Raw genomic sequence first — 27,112 nt, 5'->3', positions numbered from 1 at the left:
GAAGTTTGGTCCAGCCTAACCACTACAGATGCTTAGCACACTTACAGTGGTTTGAAGTGTCACCTAAGATTGCTCTGTGCCCAAATTCCAGCAAATGGATTGTATCTTTAGTTCCCCCAGCCCCCCAATGCTATGGGTCATAGCCAATGTAGAAAGGGATGCTAATATAGTTGGAGATGCCTGTCTTTTGTCCTACCTTGCTATTGGGAGTAGCACAGACAGGGTTGAAGAAACTTAATCCTGGGGTCACCTCTGTGGGATCCTCCAGTTTAAAAGACCCTTCTGAATCCTGGGTCCGCTCAACAGTGCCCAGACTATCCTGAGAATCAAGCAGAAAGGCATATTAGAAATTTAGCCACCTTCAACCAGCCTGGAGGGTTTCATCAATCAGTTTAAGCCAGTCTTAGGGAGAACCTGTCCGGGGAAATTGCAGGGCATGAATAGCAAGAGTGTGTAGGAACACTGCCCGGGGCACAGTTTGAGGCAAGATTTAAAACAAGGCCAAGTGGGCCCTTCTTGGCAGTGCGACAAGCTAAAGCACAGCACTATGAAGCTGTCTGCAGCCACTGCACTGCACCATGAATTTGATCCCTGGCTGGGAAGGTTGACCCACATGGCACAGAGTACCTCTGGTCTCGTCTACTGCTCCCCTCATCTGCCTGTTCTGCTCCCCACTCTGTCTCTGGTGAACCCTCTCACCCACTGTACCTCTGGCCTGTACCCTAGTTCTTGTATGCATAAATAAATAAATCTTAAAAAAGAAAAAAACAAAAAATGAAGCCTTGGCTATTTCTTAGTGTTGTGCTTTAACCCGCTGCGCCCCAGGGAGGGCCCAGCCTTGGCTATTTCTTTGGTTACTCTTCACCCCCTATAATCTGCAGAGTCCCTTTTAGCAGCCCTACAGGGTGTTAGCTGTATTAATCTTCCTTTCAGAGAAGGAAACTGAGGCCAAGACAAAGATGTTACTTAGGTAACCAGGTACCTTGGTGGCAGAGATTGAATTATAGTTTGTTGCCATGGAAACAGAACTGTATAAAGAGTCAGGAAAACTGAGGCCTAATCTTAGCTGTCATGACCAACAGTGTAGTATCATGCTAGTCACCAAAGCTTATCTCTGGGCCTTGGGTTCCTTCTCTGTGAAATGGAAGCATTGGACGAGAACAGTGGTTTTAACACAACTAAAATTCTAAAAGGAAGCCCAATATGTAAACAAGTTAAAAGCAAGTTGCTTGGTTTAAGTTGGGTCAAGGCAAGTTAGGCTGCATGCCTCTGCCCAAAGACACTTCCATGGAGCCACCACAGGACTCTAGAACCCACAGTGAGACATGAGAATGAAGAATCTTTAAAGTAGCATCTTTTTTAAAAAAGATTTATTTGTGCATACAAGAACTGGGGTACAGGCCAGACATGTGGGGGTGAGTGAATTAACCAGAAACAGAGTGTGAAACAGAACAGGCAGATGTACTGAAATACACTGCTGAGGGGAGCAGTGGGCAGGTCAGGAGAGGTCTGCCATGCCATGTAGGTCACCCCCTTGGCTGGGGATCAAACTTGGTACTGCAGTGGCTGCTGACAACTTCATAGTGCTGTGCTTTAACCTGTTGCACCACCAGGGAGGGTCTAAGGTAGCATTTTTGCCTAACCTCTAGCTTGCCACTTTAGTCCTCTAACGTTTACCTACCTTAAAAGTCTCTTTAATAGAAGATGTAGGGCAAAACTGTCCACATGCAGATGTTCAAGAAATGCACAATAAATGATCACTTGACTAAACCTGCTAGAATGATTGGTTATCACATAGTTGAAGGAATGCACTTTTGCTGTGAGCACATGTACCTGTAAGGTGGAAGGGGGGTTTGACCTGTTTAGTGCTGCCCTTCTCAATGCACATTTTGTTGCCCTGAATTTGCTATTTCTGGGAGCAATATGAAGGAGGACAACTACAGTTGACTTGGCTCACAACAGTGACTATTAGAAAGGTGAAGTTCCTGAGTCTTTTCCTAGAGCCATGGAATAGCTGGTTCCTATGGAGATAGTCTATAAAACTAATGTCTCAAGATGTCAGAAGGGTTAACTTCTTTCCTGGAAGCTGCCACCTCAGTGTGTAGCCCTTACAGTTTCAACTAAGCCTCCTGACTAGTTTGATCCTGCATGTCTATTACTGCCTCAGAAATTTTACAGCCAAGGCTGAAGGTTGAGAGCAGGATTCCTGGGAATGGCTGTGGTTTCTGAAGGAGGTATGTGTATAGGCTAAAGTGAAGAAGGAGGACTAAGAAGGGAAATTACTTTTTTTTTCTGGTTGTAGAGGGAAGGGGAAGAGTGGAAGAGCTATGCAAAAGGCTCCAAGTTTCAGGATGGAAGGTAGAATAAAAATGAAGAAACAAGTAAGAGGTCTGATGTGATGGTGAAAGCAAATGGCACAGATCCTACCTTGCTTTGCTGACGGTTTCTACACTTTGTGGGGTCACAGCTGCAGTCCATGCCACAGTCCAATTTCTGTCTCCTGCATCCACACTGCTTATTTCCACACCAGCCCTTGCAGGAACACTGCAAAACAGGTTGTAGAATGATACCTTACTGGAGGGATTAGAAGGTTAGTTTAAAGTGCCTTCTCTTTATTTTTCAAGTCTTTCTAGAAACAATGGAAAGTACCATCAACTTTACTGAGCTTCCATCTCCACACTCTTTTCTGCTTCAGTGGAACAATAACCAAAAACTACCATAAGTTCACTAAAAACAAGGCATGCCCAACAAATCCATTTTCTTTTATGGACAGTATATTTGAAAGACACATCAGAGGTAGTACACCATGATAATGCAAGGCAACTCATAAAGACTCATAATTTTTTGGCTAAGGTGAGTTGGATGGTGGTAGGGCTAGGTGTATTTATGAACCAAGTGTAGAATTGATTAATAGCTTTAAATCTACTCATCTGTACTTTCATCCAACTTACTTTGTTCTCAGCCCATTCAACGTTTTAATAAATCACTCATAGGAAATAAAAACATTTACAATTTTCATATATACAAATACAAAATCTCATTTAAATCTCATAGCCAGCCCACACGGCATATTACTTATCAGCTGTAACAACACAAAGCTGGAAGGATGATTAATATGTAAAATAACAGAATCAAAATTTGAAAGTATTTTAATGGCCTGGAGTTATGGGCTGAAAGTAGAAAAAAAGTTGTAATAGGGATACAATTAAATCTGGCATTTACCAGCCTTATAAATATAATATGAGCAAAAATCTGGATTAAAAGTAATTTATACCAAAAAATGGCCTAGGGGTCCACCCTGGTGGCTCAACCAATTAAAGCACAGCACAATGAAGCTAGACGCTAGCTGCAGTTACTTCAGCAGGAGTTCGATCCTCAGCCAGTGAAGTGACCCACATGGCCCAGCAGACCTCTCCTGCCTCACCCACTGTTTTCCCCCAGCAGTGTATTTTGTCAGTTTGCTTGTTCTGCTCCCCACTCTGTCTCTGGTGAATCCTCTCACCACCCCTGCACCTCTGGCTTGTACTCCAGTGCTGTATGCATAAATAATAAATAAAAAGAAAATAGCCTAAGAATTTGAGATGTTAGTTGAGTTCTACTGGTCAAAGAGATGGCTGTCAAAAAGCAGATTCAGTTAGGCCCTCCCTGGTGGAGCAACAGGTTAAAAGCACAGCATGATAAAGCTATCCATAACCACTGCAGCATGAGTTCGATCCCCAGCCAGGAAGTGACCCACATGGCATGGCAGAGCTCTCCTGACTTGTCTGCTACTCTCCTCAGCAGTGTATTTCAGTCAGTCTGCCTGTTCTGCTCCCCACTCTGTCTTTGAGCAGGTGACTGCTCACCCTCCACATCTCTGGCCTGTATCCCAGCCCAGTTCTTGTGTGCATGCATAAATAATTTTTTTTTTAAAAAGTAAATGCAGTTAGGCAGAAATTTGGAGTTTAGAAATTATATGGAATAACTGACTATACCCTGGGTCAGTCAAACCCCGTTTGAAAAAAGGCACATACACATACAACACAACAAACCACCCTCCCCCATGTCTCCACCTCCAACTTAACAAGTAAAATACAGACATAAGTGAGGTCTCTTGTATATCCTTTTCTGATCTCATATGCCTTTTTTTTTACTCCTATGGGCAAATTCTCTTGAATTAGGTGTTTATTATTATTATTTTAAAAAAGATTTATTTATTTATGCATATAGACTTGCGGTGCAGGCCAGAGGTGCCTGGGCAGTGAGAGGATTCACCAGGGACAGATCAGGGAGCAGAACAAGCAGATTGATGAAGTACACTGCTGAGGGGAGCAGTGGGCGGGTCAGGAGAGGTCTAGCATACCATGTGAGTCACCTCCAGGGCAGGGGATCAAAATCACACTGAAGCGGCTGCGGCTGACTTACAGTGCTGTGTTCTAGCCCACTGTCCCACCAGGGAGGGCCCGAATTAGGTATTTATTATTTCCCCAATATCTGTCTTTTGCTACACATGAGTTTTCATTAAAAAATAAGGGCTTATCTTAAATGCTTTTAAACACTGCGCTATTTTGCTATATGTTCACACACGGAGCTCTACTTTGATTCATTTTCATTTATGAACATACCTCAGTGTAATCGAACATGCCTCAGTGTAATCCATCTCTCCTCACAGTGCCCTGTTCTACACTTACCAACAAGGCTGCAGCAGCAATAAATGACATTAAATGTATGTTAGCACTGTGTTATGTACTTCCCATATATTAAATTAATCAAGGGCCTCCCTGATGGCACAAGGGGTTAAGTCTCAGCATGAAACTATCTGCAGCCACTGCAGCAGGAGTTTAATCCCCAGCCAGGGAGGTGACCCACATGGCAAAGCAGACCTCTCCTGTCTCACCTGTTGCTCTCCTCAGCAGTGTATTTCAGTCAATCCACCTATTCTGCTCTCTAGTCTATCTCTGGTGAATCCTCTCACACACAACCCCACCTCTGGCCTATACTCCAGCTCTTATATGCATAAATAAATAAATCTTAAAAATTAAACTAATTAATCAAATAAATAAGCATATTTATATTTCCTTGTGAGCACTCTCGGGAAGCTACTATGCGCATGTCCTTACAAATGAAGATTTTAAATAAAACGGAAGCTGGTAACCAGCATTATTGGGACTGATGATATAAGAAATGGTGGAAGAGCCCTCCCTGGTGGTGCTACAGGTTAAAGCACAGCACAAAGACGCTTAAAACACTTCCGCATGAGTTCGATTCCCGCCTGCCCCAGAGGTGATCCACATGGCGAGGCAGACCTCTCCTGACCCGCCCGATGCTCCCCGCAGCAGTGTACTTTGTCGATCTGCCTGTTCTGTACCCCACTCTGTCTCTGGTCAATCCTCTCACCCTCTGCATCTCTGGCCTGTACCCCAGTTCTGTACGAATAAATAAATAAATCTTTTTTTAAAAAAAAAAGCACAGCACTATGAAGCTGTCCATAGCCACTGCAGCGCCAAGTTTGATCTCATGCCAGGGAGGTGACCCACATAGTACAGTAGACTTCTCCTGAGATGCCCACTTCTCCCATCAGCAGTGTATTTTAGTCAGTCTGCCTGTTCTGACCCCCACTCTGTCTCTGGTGAATCCTCTAAATCCTCCTCCCTTCTCCCCACTGTACTGGCATGTACCCAGTTCTTGTATGCTAAATAAATAAATCTTAAAAAAAATAGTGGAAGAAAGTAGGATCATTTGGTTTGGAAATAACAGGTGACAGAGCTCAGAGAATGAGAGACTGGAGACAGAAAAGACCTCAGCAACCACGTGAAGCCTGATTTGATGTACAAAGACCTTCCCTAACATTCCCTTGCTCTAATTACCTGAAGCTCCATTTACCCTGAGATCATAATAAGTTCTATATAAATTCCAACCACAGTGTCCAACTCTATCATCTAGAATTATATAGAATAATTTAACACTTTTCACACAAGTTGTTCAAACCCTGGGCATAATTTTCACCCTCTAGTGCCCCTCTGTCCAATTCTCTCAAAGCTAAATATGCCCAGCTCCCTCAACGATTCATCACATGACATGGTATTAAAAATTCTCACTACTGGGCCTCCCTCGTGGTGCAAGGGTATGAAGCACAGCTCTATGAAGCAATCAGCAGTTACTGCAGCACGAGTTTGATCCCCCGCCAGGGAGTTGACCAATATGGCGCAGTAAGACGTCTCCCATGTCTCTTGTGGTTCCTCTCAGCAGTGCATTTTGGTCAATCTGCCTGTTCTGCTCCCCATTCTGTGTCGGTGAATCCTCTCACGTCCCGCATCACTGGCCTATATCCCAGTTCTTATATGTATAAATAAATCTTTAAAAAAATTCTCACTACCGTGGCCATATACCAATTTGTCTAATTTATCTTTTTTTAAATAAATTTTTAAAAAAGATTTATTTATTTGTACATACAGAACTGGGGTACAAGCCAGAGGCTCAGGGGTGGTGAGAGGCTTCACCAGAGACAGAGAGGGGAGCAGAATGGGCAGGTTGACGAAGTACACTGCTGAGGGGAGCAGCGGGCAGGCCAGGAGAGGTCTACCACGCCATGTGGTCACCTCCAGGGAAGGCGGGAATCGAACTCATGCAGAAGTGGCTTTAGCTTCTCAGTGCTGCACTTTAACCCGCTGCGCCACCAGGGAGGGCCCTAATTCATCTTTTTTTTTTTTAAAAAAAAGATTTATTTATTTATGCACACAAGAACTGGGGTATAAGACAGAGGTGCAGGGGGTGAAAGGATTCACCAGAGATAGAGTGGGGAGCAGAACAGTCAGATTTACTGAAATACACTGCTGAGGGGACCAGTGGGTGGGTCAAAAAAAGTCTGCGACACCATGTGGGTCACCTTTAAGGCTGTGGATCAAACTTGTGATACAGTGGCTGCAGATAGCTTCATAGTGCTGTGTTTTAACCCGTTGCACCACCAGGGAAGGACCCCAAGTTCATCTTTTAAAGATTTATTTTTTATTTATTTATGCATATAAGAACTGGGGTGTAGGCCGGAGGTGTTGGGAGGGGAGGGAGGAATCAGACTGGAGAGCAGAATAGGAGGATTGACTGAAATACACTGCCGAGGGGAGCAGCAGGCAAAACAGAGGTCCACTGTGTCATATGTGGGTCATCAACTCCCTGGCCAGGGGCTGAACCCAGTCTGTAGTGGTTATAGTGCTAAGACTTAATCCCTAGATCACCAGGGAAGTCCCTAATAGAAGTTCTTAAGCAAACAAAGGCTAGATAACTACCTAATAATGGTGTTAGAGAACAGTTAGGATACATATGACAGATACATTCACATGGATACCATGTGTACTAGCTGTACCTCTCATGCCAGAATGCACATGAGAATGTAAGAGATGGGGGCAGGACCTTATTAGGTATAAACAAACAAAAAAATAAGTATATGGTATGTGGATGTATTATGACTGTTAGAAACCCACCAGCATGTCTCAGCATACCATAGCTGAGAACCACTGTAGTAGAGGGATTCTTTATATACAGTGGGAAGTAGAGCTGAAAAAACCCTGTGGTTCCTTTAAGCTGCTGCTTGTCAACCCTGGCTGCACATAAGAGATCTCTGGCCTTTTTAAAATGGTGGGCCAGGTCCACCTCAGACCAATTAAATAAGGATATCTAGGGGGTGGGGTCTAAGACTCCCTGCGTTTAAAAGCTTCCTTGGGGCTTCTAATATGTAGTCAGAGTTAAGAACTATTACTATAGAGTATGAATCTCCCACTGATTTCAAAAATGTTATATCATATCTCAGAATAAGATCCGGTAAATATTTTAACATAATGAATACCAGGAGAAGAATAAGGAGACTTGGATTCTAGTTCTATATTTAATATTTGGCATGACCTTGGGTAAGTCATTTAATTCAAGTTTATCTCCATTCTTTCATTACTAAAGCAAAGACAAGAATAACGATTCCCTTTTTTCTGCCAAAAGCGATAAAGGAGAACATTTGTAAAATGCTTATATTGCTTTAATAACACTTGCATGGTATTTTATACCTCGCTTTAAAGGTATCACTATATTTTTTTTTACTAGAGCATATGACCTCATGCAGCATCTCTTTAGCACACTCAGGCATACGACTGAGTGAGGAAGCCCACTTTTTCAGCATTAGTTTTGCACAAGTCACCATTTGGTGCCAACTGCAGTTTCCTTTGTAGTAACTTAGTGGTATCAGTCTGCATCAGCTGGGTTAGTTAGGAGGGCCTATGTGCAAAGCATCAATCTCTAGCTAGTGTGTTTATAAGAAGTCTTATCAAAGAGTGCTCATATCATCTACATACCTTGAGGTTGCCCAAAGACAGACTAGATTATATCAATTTGCTCCCCTTAAAGTCCAGTTAGAGTCTCTCAAACTATAAAACCAGTAGAAAAGCAAGAAGCAAAAGAAGAATCACCTCTCACTGTTGTGGACATAGGCTTTATCACTGACAGCAAATACTATCAATATTTATTTGCAACATTTGCTATATTTCCCTTTTAAGACGTAGGATTTATCATTGACAGCAAATACTATCAATATTTATTTGCAACATTTGCTATATTTCCTTTATAAGCTTAGAGTTATAGTGCTATAACAAATATACTAAGCTCTCCTCAAGGAAAAGTGTACCATATTTGCTTCACATTTGGAAGCTCCTTTCTTGGGGTTTTAAGTCTTTTACTATTTGTTTAGATGTGTACTTCTCAATTCTGCTTCCTATTACTTAGCTGCTCTTTTAATCTACATTTTGCTCATGTGCTCCACTTAAACCATAGTAGAGTCCATCAAGTTTTTTGAATAAATGAATGAAAGTCAGACATGTTCTGTACTGTTTTCTCTCAGTGTACCAATCTTCTATCCTACTACTACTAAGTCTTTGAAATATATTATTCATTGTGCCAGGAATGGCCAGGAAGTGCTCCTAAGACTTTATTTCCCCTTCTGTTTTGTAAAGCATCAATAATTATCTCTTTCATGGCATTTTCCTAAATTATATTTATTTGGCTTGTCTTTATAGTTGTTATTCTTAATAACCCCTCAGTCCATCTCCCTATGATGAAGAGTTTCAGGTCCTATGGTATGTTATTTACTTGCCTGTTTGTTCATTAGATTATAATAAGCACTCTGAGGCTAAGGCATATGGTATACGACATTCCTGATGACTCTTTCCAAATGTCTTCATGCCACTGGGATTCTGTATTCCTGACTTGCTCTTCTCTGGTGGTATGGCTTTACAGGTTCAGTTCCCTATATGGTATGCTATAAGCTAATTAAAGCATCACCTTTTAGGAAGGCACATGTAGTGATGTGTAAACTGTTCAGCTTAAGCAGAAATGTGGCTATAGGGCACAGCTGGGGTAGTACTTAATTGTACTGCCTCCCTGAGAAGTTACCGATAATTATGTAGGACTAGTCCATTGTCTAAGCAAATATAGCATGCCTCAAAGTCAGATGGTCCCTGACTAGCCTTAAATTGGTGTGCTTGTTCTTAAGTATTAGCCTTTTCTCTATTTCCCTTTGCCTCTTAGCCTAGTGGGGGAAAAAAATCACTCTATTAGGCAAGGAAGAGTAAGTTCCCATTCTGCTTATGGTCTACCTTTAAAAAAAAGATATATTTCTATTTATTTATGCATATAAGAACTGGGGTACAGACCACAGGTATATAGGAGGTGAGAGGATTCACCAGAAAGAATGGGGCTCAGAACAGGTGGACCCACTGAAATACACTGTTGAGCAGCAGGAGAGACAGAAGAGGGCTGCCATGCCATGTGGGTTAACATGCCATGCCATGTTGGCCGGAAATTAAACTTGTGCCATGGCTGGTGCTAGCTTGACAGTGCTGAGACTGTAACCCCTGTGCCCCTAGAGAGGCTCTGGTCAACATTTTTTATTAATATGATTTTATGGGTTAGAAACAAATTGGATTTGGAATATTTGAGTTCACAAATCCTCACTGTCAGTTGGTTTTATGACCTTAGGCAAGGGCATTTGCTTACTGTGGCTCTGAGATCTTTGTGTAAATTGCAAATAATAAATACCTCGTTGGATTTTTTTCTGATGATGAAGAGAGATATCATAAATGAGAGTAATTTTATATAAATGTCAAGGATAACTATAACCACTTTGGAACCAGTCTCAATGAAATGGTGTGGAATGCCACTAATCTGTTCAACTTGATAAGAACCTAAAAACATGAAGAAACCACTTTGTACACTCATGTAACCTTCTCTGCTAGTCTTGGCTTCCATACAGATGTGTTCCAACAAGTATCCCTTATTGGAGCTAATGCTCTGAACAGGATATTGGGGTTTGGCTGCAGGGTATGGAGCTGGCACATCCCTATGGCAGTAAGAACTAATGACTAGAACCCCTGACAGAGATAAGAGCTGTCTCCTACCCCTTGGATGCTCTTCTTGGACACCTTAACTAATTTCGTTGGCTTCCATTCTTCATCATCACCATCATCATCATCATCATCACCATCATCATCGTCCTCAGGCTCATTCACAGAATGCTCTGAATAATATTTTAGATCTTCGATATTCATGCTTTGCTCCAAGAACTTTTCTTTAAAACGGGAAGGTTTTGGCTAAGAAGAAGGGTTTGGAATGATTATTTAATAAAAATGAAAAACAAACAAAAAACCCCCAAACAACCCATATGGATCATATTTTTCCAGTAACTGTTGCCAGCTATATTTTCAGAGCAGAGACTTTAGACTTCCTCAAATATACCCCACTTGAAAATTCTGCTTTAGCCTTTGGCCTCAAAAAGTCTTTGAAGGGATTGAGATGAGGGAGGTAGGAGGGACTCAGGATATGAGATAAGTATCTTTGGATGGACAGCAGAGCATTGCTCTTTTTCCTGTTCCTCCATCTCCTCCTCAGTTGTGTTACATAATCCTTGTACATGCCAAAAGTCAGCCTTTTTGGGGAGGGAAAATGACTATTTTTCCTCAAGATTATACTATAATTTTACCTGGAACTCCAAGGAAAACTGATGTGCTGGAATTTGGGGATTTTAACTTTCAAACTTTTCTAAAAGGTGATCTTAGCATGCTCACCCCAAACCTTGGCTATGCAATAATATCGTAGGCACTGAGCAGTTTACCTTAGGTGGGATATATTCGAAAGAAGAGTCTGGAGATAGAAGGGTGTCCTTAGGAAGATGAGGTTTTTGTCTGCTGGCTACTTGGAGGAGGGTCAGTTTCTATTTGAAAAGAAAAGACAAAGGTGTATAATACAGGGCAGTTTCTGGGAGTGTTCATAGCTAAAACATAAAGATTCCAGAAAAAAGCTAGCTCAATTTGAAACCATAGTAAAGTGAGGTGGGTAAGAGTAGAGTAGGTTAAAGGACTCCCACGTCACAAGATCATTATTAGATTCAGAAAAGAGCAAATTAAAAAATGTGAATTTATATAATTTTGAAATGCACATGACAATATTACATACAAACTTGATGTAAACCTCATAAAAGGGCAAAATCATCACTTTGAGGGCTACCCCTAAGAGATTGCCTCAGCAGTAATGGGGTCTCCCAAGGCATATTAAATAGGTAGAAGATTTATTACCTGCTTGATGATTTCATTCTCTCGGAGAAGCTGCTTATTTTGCTCACACACTTCTCGCATCTTTTCAAGTTCTTCATCCTATTTCCAGTTAGCGCAGTGATAGGTGGGATTATTTTGGGCACTACATGTGGGTTACCAAACAACTCACACAGATGAAAACATAATGCTGCCAAGTTGCTGGCAGATGGTTTTTGCACAGTCGGCATTGGCATTGAGAAAAATGCCTGATTTCTACCAGTTCTTAGGTGTCCTGAATGCAACTTCTACTCCAATATTCTGAAGCAGCCCTGCCTGTGCTTGTAGGAACCATGCGCTCTCCCCTACACTCCTTATTCTTTTGTGTTCTCTGCCTTGCATTGCTTATTTACATCAGGATGCTGATTAAGAACCAAAAAACAGAGTTAGCTGTTTCTTTGAAGTCTACAGATGCTTCTGTTCACCCTTCTCAACATAGACCAGACAGTTTATTTGCTACATTAAAATGCCTGACTAAACTTCCTGGCACTGAAGACAAGTGGAATCACAAATACAGACTTAACTGGTTTGGTTTTTGTCTTCGATGGGAGGTACCAATGAAACCCAAGAGACTGGTAGTTCAGGAATAAGATTCAAAGTTGGATAAAATAGTGTTCCAACATGCTACTAAAGGGTGTGGTGTTGCCAGCCTCTGGAAGAAATTCACACTTCAGGCATTTATAGACATGTCAGGTCTAAGATCAGAAGAACAAGCTCAGGAAAAGATAGCTAAATGTCCTTAAGTTTCCACTAGATGATTTCACTTTCTCAAACTCTTTGGAGCTCAGGGTTGAGGCACATGTCAGGTCTCAGTCTGTTATGAAGTATGTACTACATTTCTGTATCCAGAAGGTTATTCTATGTGTGGCTGCATTTTAGATACCCTTAAATCAATCAAATAGGACCAAAAGCTACCATGATATTTTCTTCAGTAGTTAATTACTCTGCTTTAAGTGTGACTGTCTAAATCAGACAGGATTCTCAATCAGGCCTATGGGATCTATCTTCAGAGACTTTTGTGTCATTATCATACCTGACACTTCAGTGTGCTGAGCAGCTGTTGCTCCTTCTCACTGACTGACTCCTCTAACTGCTTCTCTGCCATTTGGCTTTGTTGCAATTGGCTGAGAAGGTACAGCACCTACAGAAAGATACAATACAGTGAGACCAAAGGAATAAGAGAAAAATGGAATTCTGGCTTAGTTCAAGCAGTGACTCAGGCAACACCTATGATTTAGAAGTAAACTGTGCAGTGAGTAACAGTCACAATGCTTGTCAGCATGTTAATTATGGTATTAAAGTTGGCTAAGAGCCATTTGCACTGGTATGTATAAACTTAGACAAGCTTCATATTTTTTACTTGCAAAATGCGGAAGAGTACCTGGTCTTTTGATGGAAATTTCATGCCCCTGCTATTATTTTTTAAGCTAACAACAACAACCAAAACAATGGTTTGTTTCTCAATATAGTTTCTTGGCTTGTCTGAGTTTACCTTCTCTTGGTGCTGTTGCTCTACTCTGACCAACTCTGCCTGTAACTCTGTCTCTATTTCAGCAAAATTATTCCGTTCCTCAAACAGCATCTTCTGCATGTCAGCACAGCTGGCCTTGTTCTGTTTCAGGCTGCTTTCAAGCTTGCTGACCTGTATTTTGGAGGAGACCAGCTGGAAGGGATAAAAGATCAGTTTTTATAGAGTATTGACACTTTTCCCCATTCATTAGCAAGGAAATGACAGCTTTCTTGAAATGAATTAAGGAAAGTTCCTTTATGTCTAGTCCATTCTTATTTTTTCATATCACATTTATTCTATCACTGAACAGTAACAACATTACCAGGACAAGAGTTCCTATTTCTGTGGAGCTAGACAGCGACTAAGCCACTCTCCTTAAGTCATTTAATCTTGTGTTCTGCCTCAAGGTAAAAATAAACCTAATACAGTGTCTGATGATTCCAAATACTGATATTTGAGAAGTTACTCCTTGATAAAAGAAAAATCTGGGCCCTTCCTGGTGGCACAATGGGCTAGAGCACAGTACTAGGAAGCTAGCTGCACTGCTTCAGCACAAGTTTGATCCCTCACCCCAGAGCTGACCCACATGGCGTGGCGGACTTCTCCTGTTTGACCTGCTGCTCCCCTCAGCAGTGTACTTTGTCAATCTGCCTGTTCTGTTCCCCACTCTGTCTCTGGTGAATTCTATCACTGCCCCTGCACCTCTGGCCTATACTATATGAATAAATAAATCTTTAAAAAAAATCCACAGGACACATACTTATGGTCAATTATGCTCCATCTCAGAATGTCTGTATTTACATGTTGGAACATGTAGATACATTACCTGAGACTGTGGATCTCGCATTTTAGGCTCGATTGATATACCATGCTGGCCTAGTTTCACATTTACTACTAGCTCAGATCTAAATCATGATATTATGAACATCATAAACACCAGTGTTTATAAGATTAATCAGGATTTCCTTAACAGAAAAACACCTGCTAACCCAACATAAAATTTATTAATATGAATACTGCTCCAACTTGCAGAGTTGGAGGTTTGGATGCTTGTCTCTAGTGAAAATGCCTCAATTGCCAGAGGGGATCAACGTTAATTTTTTTTGCTATTATTATTACTTTTTATTATTTATGCATACAAGAGCTGGGTGTGGGTGAGAAGTGCAGGGGGTGAGAAGATTCACCAGAGACAGAGTGGGGAGCAGAACAGGGAGACGGACTAAAATACACTACTAAGGACAGCAGTTGGCGGTTCAAGAAAGGTCTGCCAGGCCATTTGGGTCAGCTCCCTGGACGGGGATTGGATTCATGCTGCAGTGCCTGCCAATAGCTCCATAGTGTTGAGACTTAACCACTTGTGCCACCAGGGAGGCCCCTCAACATTAATTTTTCCTGTGATAGTATAAGATAGTATGCTATTTTAAGGTCAGCAAAGATGTGTCTCCCTTAAGATGAATCTTTACAGAGCTCTTCCTGGTGGTCCAACGGGTTAAAGTGCAGCAACATGAAGCTATTTGGCAGCCACTGCAGCATGAGTTTGAGCCCTGGCCAGGGAGCTGACCTACATGGTGCTTCAGAGCTCTCCTGACCTGTCTGCTGCTCCCCTCAGCAGTGTATTTTAGTAAGTCTGCCTGTTATGCTCCCCACTCTTTCTTCGGTGAATCCTCTCAACCCCATACCTCTGGCCTGTACCCCAGTTCTTGTACGTTAAAAAAGAGTCATTACATATGAGAAGATGATCAAAGCTATTCTCTACACTGTATCTTAAACTTTTAAAAAAATTTATTTACTTATGCATATAAGAACTGGGTGTAGGGGATGAGGGTTCAACAAAGACAGAGTGGAGAGCTGAACCGGCATATGTACTAAAATACACTGCTGAGGGGAGCAGTATGCAAGACAGGAGAGGTCTGCTGTGCAATGTGGGTTACTTACCTGGCTGGGGATCGAACTCCTGCTGCAGTGTGCTTTAACTCTTTGTGCCACCAGGGAGGCCCCTTGTATCTTAAACTTTTTGGATACACTTCTCACAGGTTTTTAAAAGAAGGAGTATGGTAAGATAGTTTAACTAGTGGCTTACTATAGCATCCTGAGTTTTTCCTAATAACATCAGCCAACATTTATTGAACACTTACTGTATCTCAGGCATGAAAGTTATCAACTTGCAAGTCATATTTTTCTTATGTGACTGACCTGTTCATGCATCACAGCAAGCTTTACCCATTCAATTATTTCTTTCTTTTTAAAAAAGTTTTATTTATTTATGCATACCAGAACTGGAGTACAGGCCAGAGGTGCAGGGGAATAAGAGGATTCATTAGAGACAGAGTGGGGAGCAGAACAGGCAGATCTACTGAAATACAATGCTGAGAGCAGCAGTGGGTGGGTCAAGAGAGGTCTGCCACACCATGTGGTCACCTCCCTGGCCAGGAATCAAACTCATGCTGCAGTGGCTTCAGATGGCTTCATAGTGCTGTGCTTTAACATTAACTGTTGTGCCACCAGGGAGAGCCCCATTCAATTATTTCTTTAATGTTAGTGTCACTATAGTTCCTATATGAAAATGGCTATAGCACTATGAAAGTATGTGGCTGACAACATATTTCAAACTAACAAGTCAGACTCCTAATTTCTAGTAGGAAGATTCATGCTTACCTCTCCAATTAAATATTTTAGGGCACACTTGGCTTCTAGAATGGTAGCAATATTTTCCCAGCGCTGTTTTGGCCTGTCTTCACTTTCTGCATCCAGTAGCTTCTGCTGTAGATCGGCAATCTGGGCACTCCTTCAGTAGAAGAAACAATAAGCTTTATTGCTAGCAGCTTAAACATCAAGAAGGGAAGAGCTATGAAGAGAAATTTCAGATAGTTTTATGGAAGGAGTTATCAGTTAAATATCATTTATGTAATAACTACATGATCTGGTTAGGATTTTATACAGTATCTCAAATCCTGGTACAGAGGACTCTAAGAGATTATTCAAATGGTTTTATTTAATAATATAATAGTTTATTTTTAAATCATTTTGTGCCTTTTTTCATCTCAGTTGTAATCTCCGTGGGCTTCCCAACACCAAATCACCCATGTGTCATCACCACAGTCCAGTGCACTTCCCCCACCCCCCATTTTGATCCCATCCCCTACTCCACACCCATAAAATGTCTCTGGTATACAGTTGTTCATTATTACTAATATCTTTCCCCCTGGTCTTTTATGCTCCTGCTACAAGTGAAACCATCCGGTATTTTTCTTTTTCTTTCTGGCTTATTTCACTAAGCATGTTCCTTCCATCTCCATCAATGTTGCTGCAAAAGGCATGTGTTTATCTTTTTTGTGTTTATACTATTTATATTAGCTAAAATATGGCAAAAATATAAATACCCCAAAACAGATGACTGGATCAAGAAGATGGATGGGGCTGGGAGGGATTATGCTCAGTGAAATAAGTCAGAAGGAGAAAGAATAATATCGAATGGTTTCAATTATAGAAGTAACACAGGGAAATCATATAAGGGGTCAGGCAAAAAAAAAAGATAAAACTAGCAGTCAAAATATAAATTAGAGACACTCATCAGGGGAGGGGAGGGTAAGTGATCAAAATGGGAGGGAAGAGCATAAGAGTCTATGGTGATGTTTCATGGATATCTTTTTTTGGTAATTTCATGGGATAATACCTGAGAGGAGAAATCAAACACTGTAAAAAATGAGCAATGATGCATTATTCATATATATGAATAAATAAAATTCCATTGGTTTAATTCTGGGAAAGGTTAAACTATGGAGAAAATAAAAAGTGGTTGTGAGGGGTTAAAAGGCAGGGAGGGTGGGATGTACAGGTAGATCACAGAAGATTTTTAGGGCCTAAACACCTTTGTATAAGTTTGTAATGGTGGCTATATGGCACTATAGTTATGTTCCAACCCACAGAATGTACAATAATAAGAGAGAACTCTAATGTAAATTGTGAGTTATAAGTTCATCAATTTTAAGAAATGTACCACTTTGGTGGGGGATTTTGGTGGGGGAGACTATGCATGTATGGGAGCAGGTATATATGTGAGATTTCTGTACCTTCTACTCAATTTTGCTCTGAATCTTAAAGTGCTCTATAAATAAAGTTTATTTAAAAAGAAAAGAAAATACATTGGTCTGCCTTGCTATCTGAATGGACTTTTACCCAGATATGATTTTGTAATATTTTGATAAGACTGAGTAATACAGAGCCTCAAAGAATGAACATATTTCATTATAAAATATAAATAAAATCATGATTGGTGGCCTTCTTGGTGGCATACGGGTTAAGTCTCAGTGCTATCATGCTATCACTACTATAACCTGAGTTTCATTCCCGGCCAGGGAGCTAAACCACATATGGTGCAGCAGATTTCTCTTGTCTCACCTGCTGCTCCCATCAGTAGTATACTTCAGTAAATCCACCTTTTTGCTCCCTATTCTGTCTGGTGAATCCTCTCATCCCCCACACCTATGGCCTACCCCCCACTTCTACGAATAAATAAAAACAAGTATTTAAAAAATAAATAAAAATCATGACTATTAATATCACTGTTGGCCTTATCAGAAAAACTATGAAAAACTATCAACCTCAACGAGTCGTCTAAAATTCTAAGTGCTGCTTGAAAGCCTAAATTTTATCTTTGGTGATAAACTAAACTGTCAGTTTTCCTTGTAGTGACAATTATACCGTTCATTTTTGAGAAAATGTCTGCCAAGAACCCAAATCTGAATAATCATAGTTTGTCCATCAGTATTTCTCTCAAGTAAAGATGTTCTGTGAAAAGAGAGGCCCATGGAGCTCTTTTCCTTAAACAATTGTACAAACATTTCTCCCAGAGATAACCATCATGTAGTTCTCTGTGTTCTTTCCACTCTGTTAGAATATTCAAAAGACGCAAACTAAAGGATCAAGATGTGATAAAGTTAACAATTTTACTGATTTATCAAGACCATCTTAAAGTAGAACCAACTTAAAAGAACAATGTGTATGGCATGAAGTGTATCGTGACCATTAGTACAGGTTGGCAGCACTGCTTTAATTCAGCCTAAGGCATTAGTTTTGTCCACTTTTGCTTTCGCATGATCATGGTAAATATCAATACAGTAAAAACAACAAATAATGTCTAAATATTATTACGCAAAGTTTTATCACTCCTTTAACAAAGGTTCTCAGAGATCCCCATGGATTTGTGGATCACATTTTGAGAAGATAGTTCTTTACTTCAACAAGATTATAATCTTGACAAAACCAATAAATATAAAGATAGCATATCATCTGTATCACATGATTTAGTACTGTAAGTTTTGAAGGACAGGATTAGTGATGGATGAAGAGTCAGAGAGGCTTCTTGGAAGAGGTAGGCCAGGACATTTTACAATTTTTATCTATCATATGCCTTTTCTGACAACTCATGTCCATTAGCTGTTTCAAAATTTACTTTGTTTCATTAACTTTAGGAAAATTTCCTTGACTAAACTTATCCTTATATAATTTGTCCTCTACTTGGCACTTACCATACTTTTAAAATAATTATTCACTTATACTCAGTGATGTGCAGATATTTAACTAGCACTTAAAAAAGAACCAGCACTTAAAAAAGCAGACGTGAATTGCATCTTTTGCTAGTTTCTTTGTTATCAATACTGTCACCATAACCAATAGTAAGCTATCAATGGTTTACAATATTCCTGAAATTTTAACAAATGATCCCAGCATACTATGTTGAGTCATTTCACTTCAAAGTAAGGATGATGCCATTTATTCTCTCTACATATTTATATTCAGAACATTCAGTGCAGCACAAAGAAGAAACTCATTTACAGATGTTTCCAAAGATAAACAGCTAGTATGTGTTGCTAAAAATAGATTAAATGATCTCTGATATCTCATAGGCAGTACAATTCTATTATTTAAGACTATAAAATCTGTCAAAATTCTGATCCTTCTAGATTTTATATATATATATATATATATATGTATGTATGTAGCAACAAACAGTGATTAGACAGGCTGTGTTAGTCTAATTTCTGGTTTTAGTACCAAGAATGGATAAAGAAAAGAACATTAATCAAGCACTTCTAATATGCCAAGTACTATGTTCTGTACTTAAGTCACTAATCTCATTTAATGTTCAAGGTAACTTTACTCATACATTAGCTCTACTTTGCTGATCATCTCTAAAGTTGTCCTCCTCCTATGTTGTTACTATATTGGTGTCATTCTTGAGTTCCTCTAAAACTGTTTTTAGTCAAATCTACATTTTACAAACCATCAAAAATTGTGGTACCTTGTAAAAAGTATGGGTATTGATTGGTATTAGGTAGACTGAGTTTTGAACCCCAGCTCTGTAGAACCTTTAGCCAATTCTGTAAGATTTCTGGACTTCAGTTTAGAACTCTGAAGTAAAAAAGAATGATGCTTACCTCATCAGTTATAATGATACCTCTTATAGGGAGGGACTGAATGAGATGCATCTAACATATTTAGTGAAATTTTAGTTAAAAAAATCACTATTTTCTGTCACAAAACTTTTTGAAAAATAAGATTTTATTTTCTTTTTGGTATCTGAAAAATTTATTTTAATAATTTTTTATTGAGATAATGACTTATAGCATTACATAACTTTAGGCATATATCATTATAAACATCTGTACATTTATAAACATTATGGTCACCCGTAAAAGTCTATCTTTGATCATACAGCTGACACCTTAAAAAAAAAAAAACTTTGAAGTACCAGATTGACAGGTATTATTTTGATTCCAGGCATAAAGTTTTATAACGCCTTAGAGATAGTACCATTACCTGAGTTCCATTTCAGTTTCTAGGCTTTCAATCTGCTTTGTAATGGAGTCCTCTGACTCAGAAACTGGATTACGCAGTTCAGCAAGTGAGAATGTGCGCCTCTGTAAAGAACAGTGGAAATGAGGGTGATGGAAAGTAATCCTCCAAAGTAGTAATAAAGATATCCGGGGAATACAGAGTCTGTTTATTGGTAACATATTTCTATAAGGGCACTTACCCGAAGTTTAGGAGGTGGATTCTCCCCAGATTCCTTTTTTTCTTTAAGTTGAGCCACATCCTGAGCTAGGATCTTTCTGTCTTCAATAAGGTCATTCAAATGGCGTTTAGCTTCCTCAGTACTGACCATAACCTCAATTTCATTTCCAAGCCAATTCTAGAAGAGAAATAAGTAAACATTTGGGTTAGGAATGAGAAATCTCTAGTCCATGGGCAATATTCAGCTCCAGACTTAATTTCACTCAGAACAGAGCCCAAGTAACTAGAAATGATTTGCATTTGTGCCTACACTAACCAAAAAGTCAATAGTTCTCTAAGAGCCTTTAATAGCAATCACCTAAAGTTTCACAAGAAAGATTTACTATAGAAAATATCCTAACATTTCTATGTACCCTATGTTTACCATCTTCATTTTCTCTTTTTGTCCATTGCCTTTAATTATTTATGATTAGAATTGAAGTATATTTTGATTGTATGTTCTATTTATTTATTTATTAAAGATTTATTTATTTCTACGTACAGAACTGGGGTATAGGCAAGGGTGCATGGGCAGTGAGTATATTCACCAGAGACTGAGTGGGAAGCAGAACAGGCAGAGTGACTGAAGTACACAGCTGAGGGGAGTAGCTGGGGAGACAGGAGAAGTCTGCTGCACCATGTGGGTCACCTCCCTAGCTGGGGATTGAACTCATGCCGAGGCAGCTGTGGCTAGCTCCATTGTGCTGTACCTTAACCCACTGCACCACCGGGAAGGCACTGTATATTCTATTTTTTTAATTTTTAAGTAGGTAAATGGAATTTTTTTGATAAATAGGAAATTTAAAGCAAAGAAAATGCAATGGCCAAATTAATGTTTTTTTTTTTTAAGATTTATTTATTTGTGCATACAGAACTGGGGTACAGGCCAGAGGCTCAGGGGCGGTGAGAGGCTTCACCAGTGACAGAGTGGGGAGCAGAACAGGCAGATGGACGAAGTACACTGCAGAGGGGAGCAGCGGGTGGGTCAGGAGAGATCTGCCACACCATGTGGTCACCTCTGGGGCAGGAGACAAGCAGGAATCGAACTCATGCGGAAGTGGCTTTAGCTTCTCAATGCTGTGCTTTAACCTGCTGCGCCACCAGGGAGGGCCCAAATAAATGTCTTAAAAAGTAACCATCCCCATGAAAACTTTGACTTTTGAAGAAGAGATACCATGCAGAGTATCAAAATAAAGCTGAGTTGACATATTAGCATGAGATAAGTAGAATTCACATAAAAAATATTACCAAAGACAATATTTTTGATAATAAAAAGATCATTTCATAATGGTAAAGGAGTCAATTAGTCAAGAGAACTAATCCTTATTTATATCCCTAATAACAAAGCACCCAAACACATGAAACAAAATCATATATAAACCAATCATAAAGACCCCCTCCACTCCAAGAACAAAATCCCAGAAACTAAAAAAGGGAACAAAGAATAGATAGGACAAATAGAAGGCAAATGGCAAGACAGATCCAAGCCTATTCATATGAATAATCACATTAAATGTAAATGGTCTGAACACCACAATTAAAATGAAGAGTTAGGAAAGCCAGACCCTGTTATATATTTCCCACAAGAAACACTTTCCATATGAAGACATAAAAGGTATTAGAGTAAAGCTAAAAAAATAAATAAATAAAAACTATACCATGCTAACATTAGTTGAGATAAAAGTGGAGGGGCTACATTATTAAATTGAAAAAGGGAGATTTCAGAAAAAATAATATTATCAGGGATTTAAAAAAACACACACACCATTTCATAATATTTAAGGGAACAATTAATCCTAAAAAAAAATATATCCTTAATAATAATGCTTCAAACCAATGTCACTTTAATAATAAAAATTTAAAAAAAGTTTCAAAATGCATGAAGTAATAACAGAACTACAGGAGAAAAACACAAACTCATAATTCCAGTTGAAACTTGAAGACACACCATATCCTTTAACATTTTTAAAGATACTGTGGAATTTATTAGGTAGCAAATATAAAAATAAACCCCTCTAAATAGGGGCCCAGAGAATTGTCTTTATTCCTCTAGGTTTTTCAACCTCCAGTCCTCGTATAACATTCATACACACAATGCCTAGCAAATACTAAAAAGAGATAAAGTTTCTAAAAATGACAGTGGCTTATGACTTAAGACTGGGTGAGATGAGGCAATTCCTGAAGAAGCCCATTGTTTGCTTAGTCACAGCATCAGGTCTACATTCCAATCTTTTAGACAAAAGGCTGTTATCAGAGTTTACATGAATATGTGACTGACTGGAACTATTAGCTGGTAGCCAGATCAGTTACTCCCTCAGTGCATCTTCCAGTTGCTTCTCTATCAAATTCTGCTTCTGCTCCACTAGTACCTGACAGAACTTAAAAATTATAACAGACAGATATTTGGGAAAAAAAAAAAAACAACCAAACATTTGGAAACTAAATAACAGTTCTAAATGACTCATGGGTCAAAGAGGAAATCAACAATGCATTTTGAATTGAATTTAAAAAAGACTATAAAACTTGTAGAATATTGTTACAGGTGTAATTAAGGGGAAATTTATAGCACTAAATGTCTATATTAGAAAAGAAGATGGCAGCAGACTGAAAACACTGTGCTCATCTTCTCCATTTACTCACAGCTAGATTGCAACAGAACAAAGCTAGTAACTCTTAAAGGAAAAACAGGTAATTATAGCACATTAGGAGCAATGGGAAAAGGGGAGCCCAGTGAGCAGTGGAATGGGCCAAACAGGTAGCCTTCCTGGGTAGGTAAGATGAACACTGATGGCACGGTGGGCTCTGTAAGCATAGTAGAAATGGCAAGACCTTTACATGGTAACACTTGGAATAACTCAGTGAACCCTAGGATGGGACCTGGAAGCAGAAACACTACAATAGCCCTCCTCAGTCATTGCTGCAAAACTCAGTGAGCTTCAGGGAAGGTCCTGAAAACAGCCCTACTGGCAGTAGCCCTCAGCAAGCCTGAGGAGATCTGGGAGCAGACTATTCCATAGTGGCTCTCTGCATTACTTGCTGAGTTCCAGGGTGGGTCTTGAACGTAGTCTCTCTGGCAGTAGCCCTCTGCACACTTCTACGAGCTCCTGAAAGCAGACCTTCTATAGTAGTCCTTTGTGGATCTTAATGAGCTCCAAGATAGGTTCTGGAAGCAGTCCCACTGGCTGTAGGGCCGTTATAGAACTCAGTGAGACCTGTGAGGGTCCTGGAAGCATCCTTTGCCATGGTAAGTCCAGCAGATCTCAACGAACACTGGGATAGGATCCAGAAGCAGGTACATCACAGTAGGCTCCCACAGGCCCCAGCAAGCCCTTGGTAGACTCCTGGAAGCAATCCAGACATGGTAGTTCCTAGAAAGCAGTGGAGCAGACCCTGCCAACAGGAGCAGATATGACAGGCCCTGGCAGAGACAATGGCAGGGTCTGCTTCCAACAGGTGGTGGCTCTTAAGAGCAGTGAATCAAAGGACACTGTTTGGACAGATAAGTCTTATCGATAGGAATGGGACTGATTATCCTTTGGTTGGTATAATCCAATGCGGACTTCAACAGGGTCAACATAGAGGAGATTCATGTTCTACTAAACAGGAAGTGGGAAGAGATAGGCACCTGTGGATTGTGGTCTCGAGTAGGGGACAGTGGTGGCAGGGTGGTAAGCTCTGCTCTCCTGGAAGAGAGGTGAGCAGAGATTGTATAGCGTCTTATTCCCTTGACTGAGGGGGGAAACCTTGTGGAGGAAACAGAATGCTCCACACAGACTGGGTCTATAGTAAAAATAGCAGAACAGGCAATATGATCTGCACTCGGCCTTCCCATCCTTGGGACTGGTACTGACTTTGTGAGGCATACTAAGTGCAGAGGAACTTCTGATCTCTCAAACCAAACTTAAGAAAAGAAAGATACTGGGAGTGACCTAAACACAACTGATCTGCACCCTAACTTATCTGCACCAACATCTGGATTCCCTACAATTTCTTCCCCACCCTTCTGTTTCAGCCACAAAACAGAGCTGAGAATGTACAAAAGCCAACAAGGCCAAATAAAATAAAAAGTGGTCAATAAAATCAAATGCAAAAGATATAAAAACCAATAAAATAGGGAGACATCAAGTAGGAAAATGGGTAAACAAAAAAATGTAGCACATGATAATGTAACACCTTGAGAGTATAGCATTACAAGATGAGAAAAACTCTCCAGAATCCAAACACAAAAATGGAAGATTATATCCCCCTATCAGATAGAGTTCAGAACTGCTATAATGAAGAAACTCAAAGGCAAAGTAAAAGTAATACATGAGAACTACAAAAAGCTAACCAAAGAGGTGCAAAAAAATTTCAGAAATATAAACTAATGAGCTCAAAAGTAAAAATCAATGAATACAAGGTAGAAGTGGAATATTTAAATAAGAAAATAATAGAAATTTAGGGGGTAAAGAGCTCAATAAGACCAAGAACTCTAGAGAAGCAGAATATATCAAATAAAGGATTACATTAGTGATCTTAAAGCTAGTGGAAGAGGGCCCTCCCTGGTGGCGTAACAGGCTAAAGCACACACTGTGAGGATATCACAACCACTGTAGCATGAGTTTGATCCCCGGACAGGAAGGTGACCCACATGGCGCAGCAGACCTCTCCTGACAGCCTGCTGCTCCCCTCAGCAGTTTATTTCAGTCCATTTGTCTGTTCTGCTCCCCACTCTGTCTCTTGTAAATCCTCTCACCCCCACACCTCTGGCCTGTACCCCAGTTCTGTATGCATAAATAAGTCAATCTTAAAAAAAAAAAAAAGATAGAAATGAGATGCCAAAAAACAAAAGGAAGAAAAAGCAATTCAAGGAATATCTGACACCATGAAGAAGGTCAGTCAACATAAAAATGGGTACCACAGAAGGGGAAGAGAGAAGCAGGGGAACAGAAAGTCAAAGAAAGAATGGAGGAATATGCCACATATCTGGGGGAAGGAATTAAATAAACTAGTCCATGAAGTTATAAGAACACTTGGTTACCTACAATCAACAAGACCAACATGAAAACATACAGTAGTGAAACCAGCAAGAGTTCAAGACAAAGAAAGGATGTTGAAGGTGGTTAGGGGGAAAAGCAGGGAATGTATTTCCATCAGCCTACATCAGATTTCTCAGCAGAAACTACAAGAAAGGAGAGAATGTAATGATGTATTCAAAATACTAAAAAATAAACACTGCCAGCTGAGAAAATAGTATTTAGAAAATACTAAAAATAAACACTGCCAGTCTTGCTATATCCAGCAAGACTTTCAAAAATGAAAGAGAAATAAAGGCTTTCCCAGACAAACAAAAGCTGAAGGAGTTGCAAACATTAGAAGAAAACACATTTCTCCCTTAGGATAAATGTTGAAATATGCACTTCTGTCTATATCAAAGTGAAGAAAACCCACAGAAATTAAATAAGGAAATGAATAATATATATAAAAAAAATTAAAGACAAAACGCCAGTAACGAATGCCTATATATCAATTATCACATTAAATACAGTGGATTGAACTTGCCAATCAAAAGGCCCTGAATGGTTGCTAGATCAGAAAACCAATCTGATATTTCTGTTGTTTCAAGTGGATACATCTGAGCTTCAAACATAAACATAGGTTTAAAGTAAATGGCTAGAAAACAATTCTATAAGTAAATGGGACCCAAAAAAGGACAGGGACAGTCATACTTAGGGATAAAATAAACTTCCACTTAAAAAACATAACAAGAGAAAGGGATGGGTATGATATAATGACTAAAGGATCAACATATCAGGAGGAGAAAAACACTCATCAATATACATAACAAACAAAGGAGTATAAAAACCTAAAAAACATTGGTCATACACAATTACAATTATATCAATTGATCAATCAACCAGACAGAAAATCAGCAAACAGTAGTGCTAAATGAGGATGGGGCTACTGAACATTTACAGGCCACTATATCTCAGAAAGCTAAGTATATATTCCTTTTAAGTATACATAGATCATTTTCCAGGACAGACCAATTATCAATATAACCATGAACTGCAATCCTATCAAGTATCGCCTCTGAACATAATGGTATTAAAATAGAAATCAATCACGAAAAGAAAATAGGAAAATCTATTATGTGGAGACTGAACAATACATTACTGAATGACTACTGGATTAATGAGGAAATCAGAAGAAATTAATATGTGGAGTCAAATGAAGATGAAGACACAACCTACCAGAACCCAGATACACAGCAAAAGCAGTACAAGAGGGAATTATTATTTTTTTGACAAACATGTTTCTCTTTATTTTCTTAAGAAAATTCAAAATAATTACGTATCTTATTCTCTCAAAAAACCAAGGAATTAGCAGACCTCAATTTCTCTCCAGTTTTTCTCCCACCTCCCAGTCAATTGTTATTTTGAAACTTTTTCAAATTTTTGAACAAGACAAGATACATATAACATATATCAACATATGAAAACTTTGAACTATGTGATAAAACATGCATACACAAACTCTACATACGTGGAACTTAAAAATCAGCTCTGTAACATTGAAATCCCTTATGTGTTTCTATAGAATTGTATCTCCCCATTGTCCACGCCTAAATTCATTTCATAGTAATTTGCTTTAGACTTTAATAATATATCTGTGTAATAATCATCTTTATGGCACATTTATAGATTCTCCAGGGTTCCTTTACATTCTTTTTTTGCAACTTTTGTTAATAGTTTTTTTTTTCTTTTCAATAGTTTATTTTTCCATCATTTTGTGCATTTTTCCATCTCAGTTGTAATCCTTGGGCTTCCCATCATCAAATCACCCATGTGCCATCACCAAAGTCCACTGCATCTCCCTCTCCCAACTTCTCATTCCCCAATCCACCCCCATAAAATGTCTCTGGCATATAACTGTTTATTATTATTATTATTATTATTATTATTATTAT

The 27,112-nt window shown here is 39.4% G+C and overlaps 1 protein-coding gene across 1 annotated transcript in view; it reads right to left on the bottom strand.

The window, feature by feature from the left end:
- KIF4A (kinesin family member 4A) overlaps window positions 1–27,112 on the bottom strand; it is a 129,145-nt gene that overhangs the window by 318 nt on the left and 101,715 nt on the right. The window contains exons 21-30 of the mRNA XM_004694456.2: window positions 20,147–20,302; window positions 19,930–20,030; window positions 15,766–15,895; window positions 13,093–13,263; window positions 12,634–12,741; window positions 11,586–11,663; window positions 11,126–11,224; window positions 10,413–10,604; window positions 2,428–2,544; window positions 197–319 (exon numbers count right to left, since the gene is read on the bottom strand). Of these exons, the coding sequence (XP_004694513.1) occupies window positions 197–319; window positions 2,428–2,544; window positions 10,413–10,604; window positions 11,126–11,224; window positions 11,586–11,663; window positions 12,634–12,741; window positions 13,093–13,263; window positions 15,766–15,895; window positions 19,930–20,030; window positions 20,147–20,302 (1,275 nt within the window). The remainder of the gene's footprint in view (window positions 1–196; window positions 320–2,427; window positions 2,545–10,412; window positions 10,605–11,125; window positions 11,225–11,585; window positions 11,664–12,633; window positions 12,742–13,092; window positions 13,264–15,765; window positions 15,896–19,929; window positions 20,031–20,146; window positions 20,303–27,112) is intronic.

This window comes from Condylura cristata, unplaced genomic scaffold, assembly GCF_000260355.1.
Source record: "Condylura cristata isolate star-nosed mole 26May11 unplaced genomic scaffold, ConCri1.0 scaffold00043, whole genome shotgun sequence".
NCBI lineage: Eukaryota > Metazoa > Chordata > Mammalia > Eulipotyphla > Talpidae > Condylura > Condylura cristata.
Note: the sequence above shows the minus strand (reverse complement) of the source record. Positions and strands in the feature narration are given on the sequence as shown.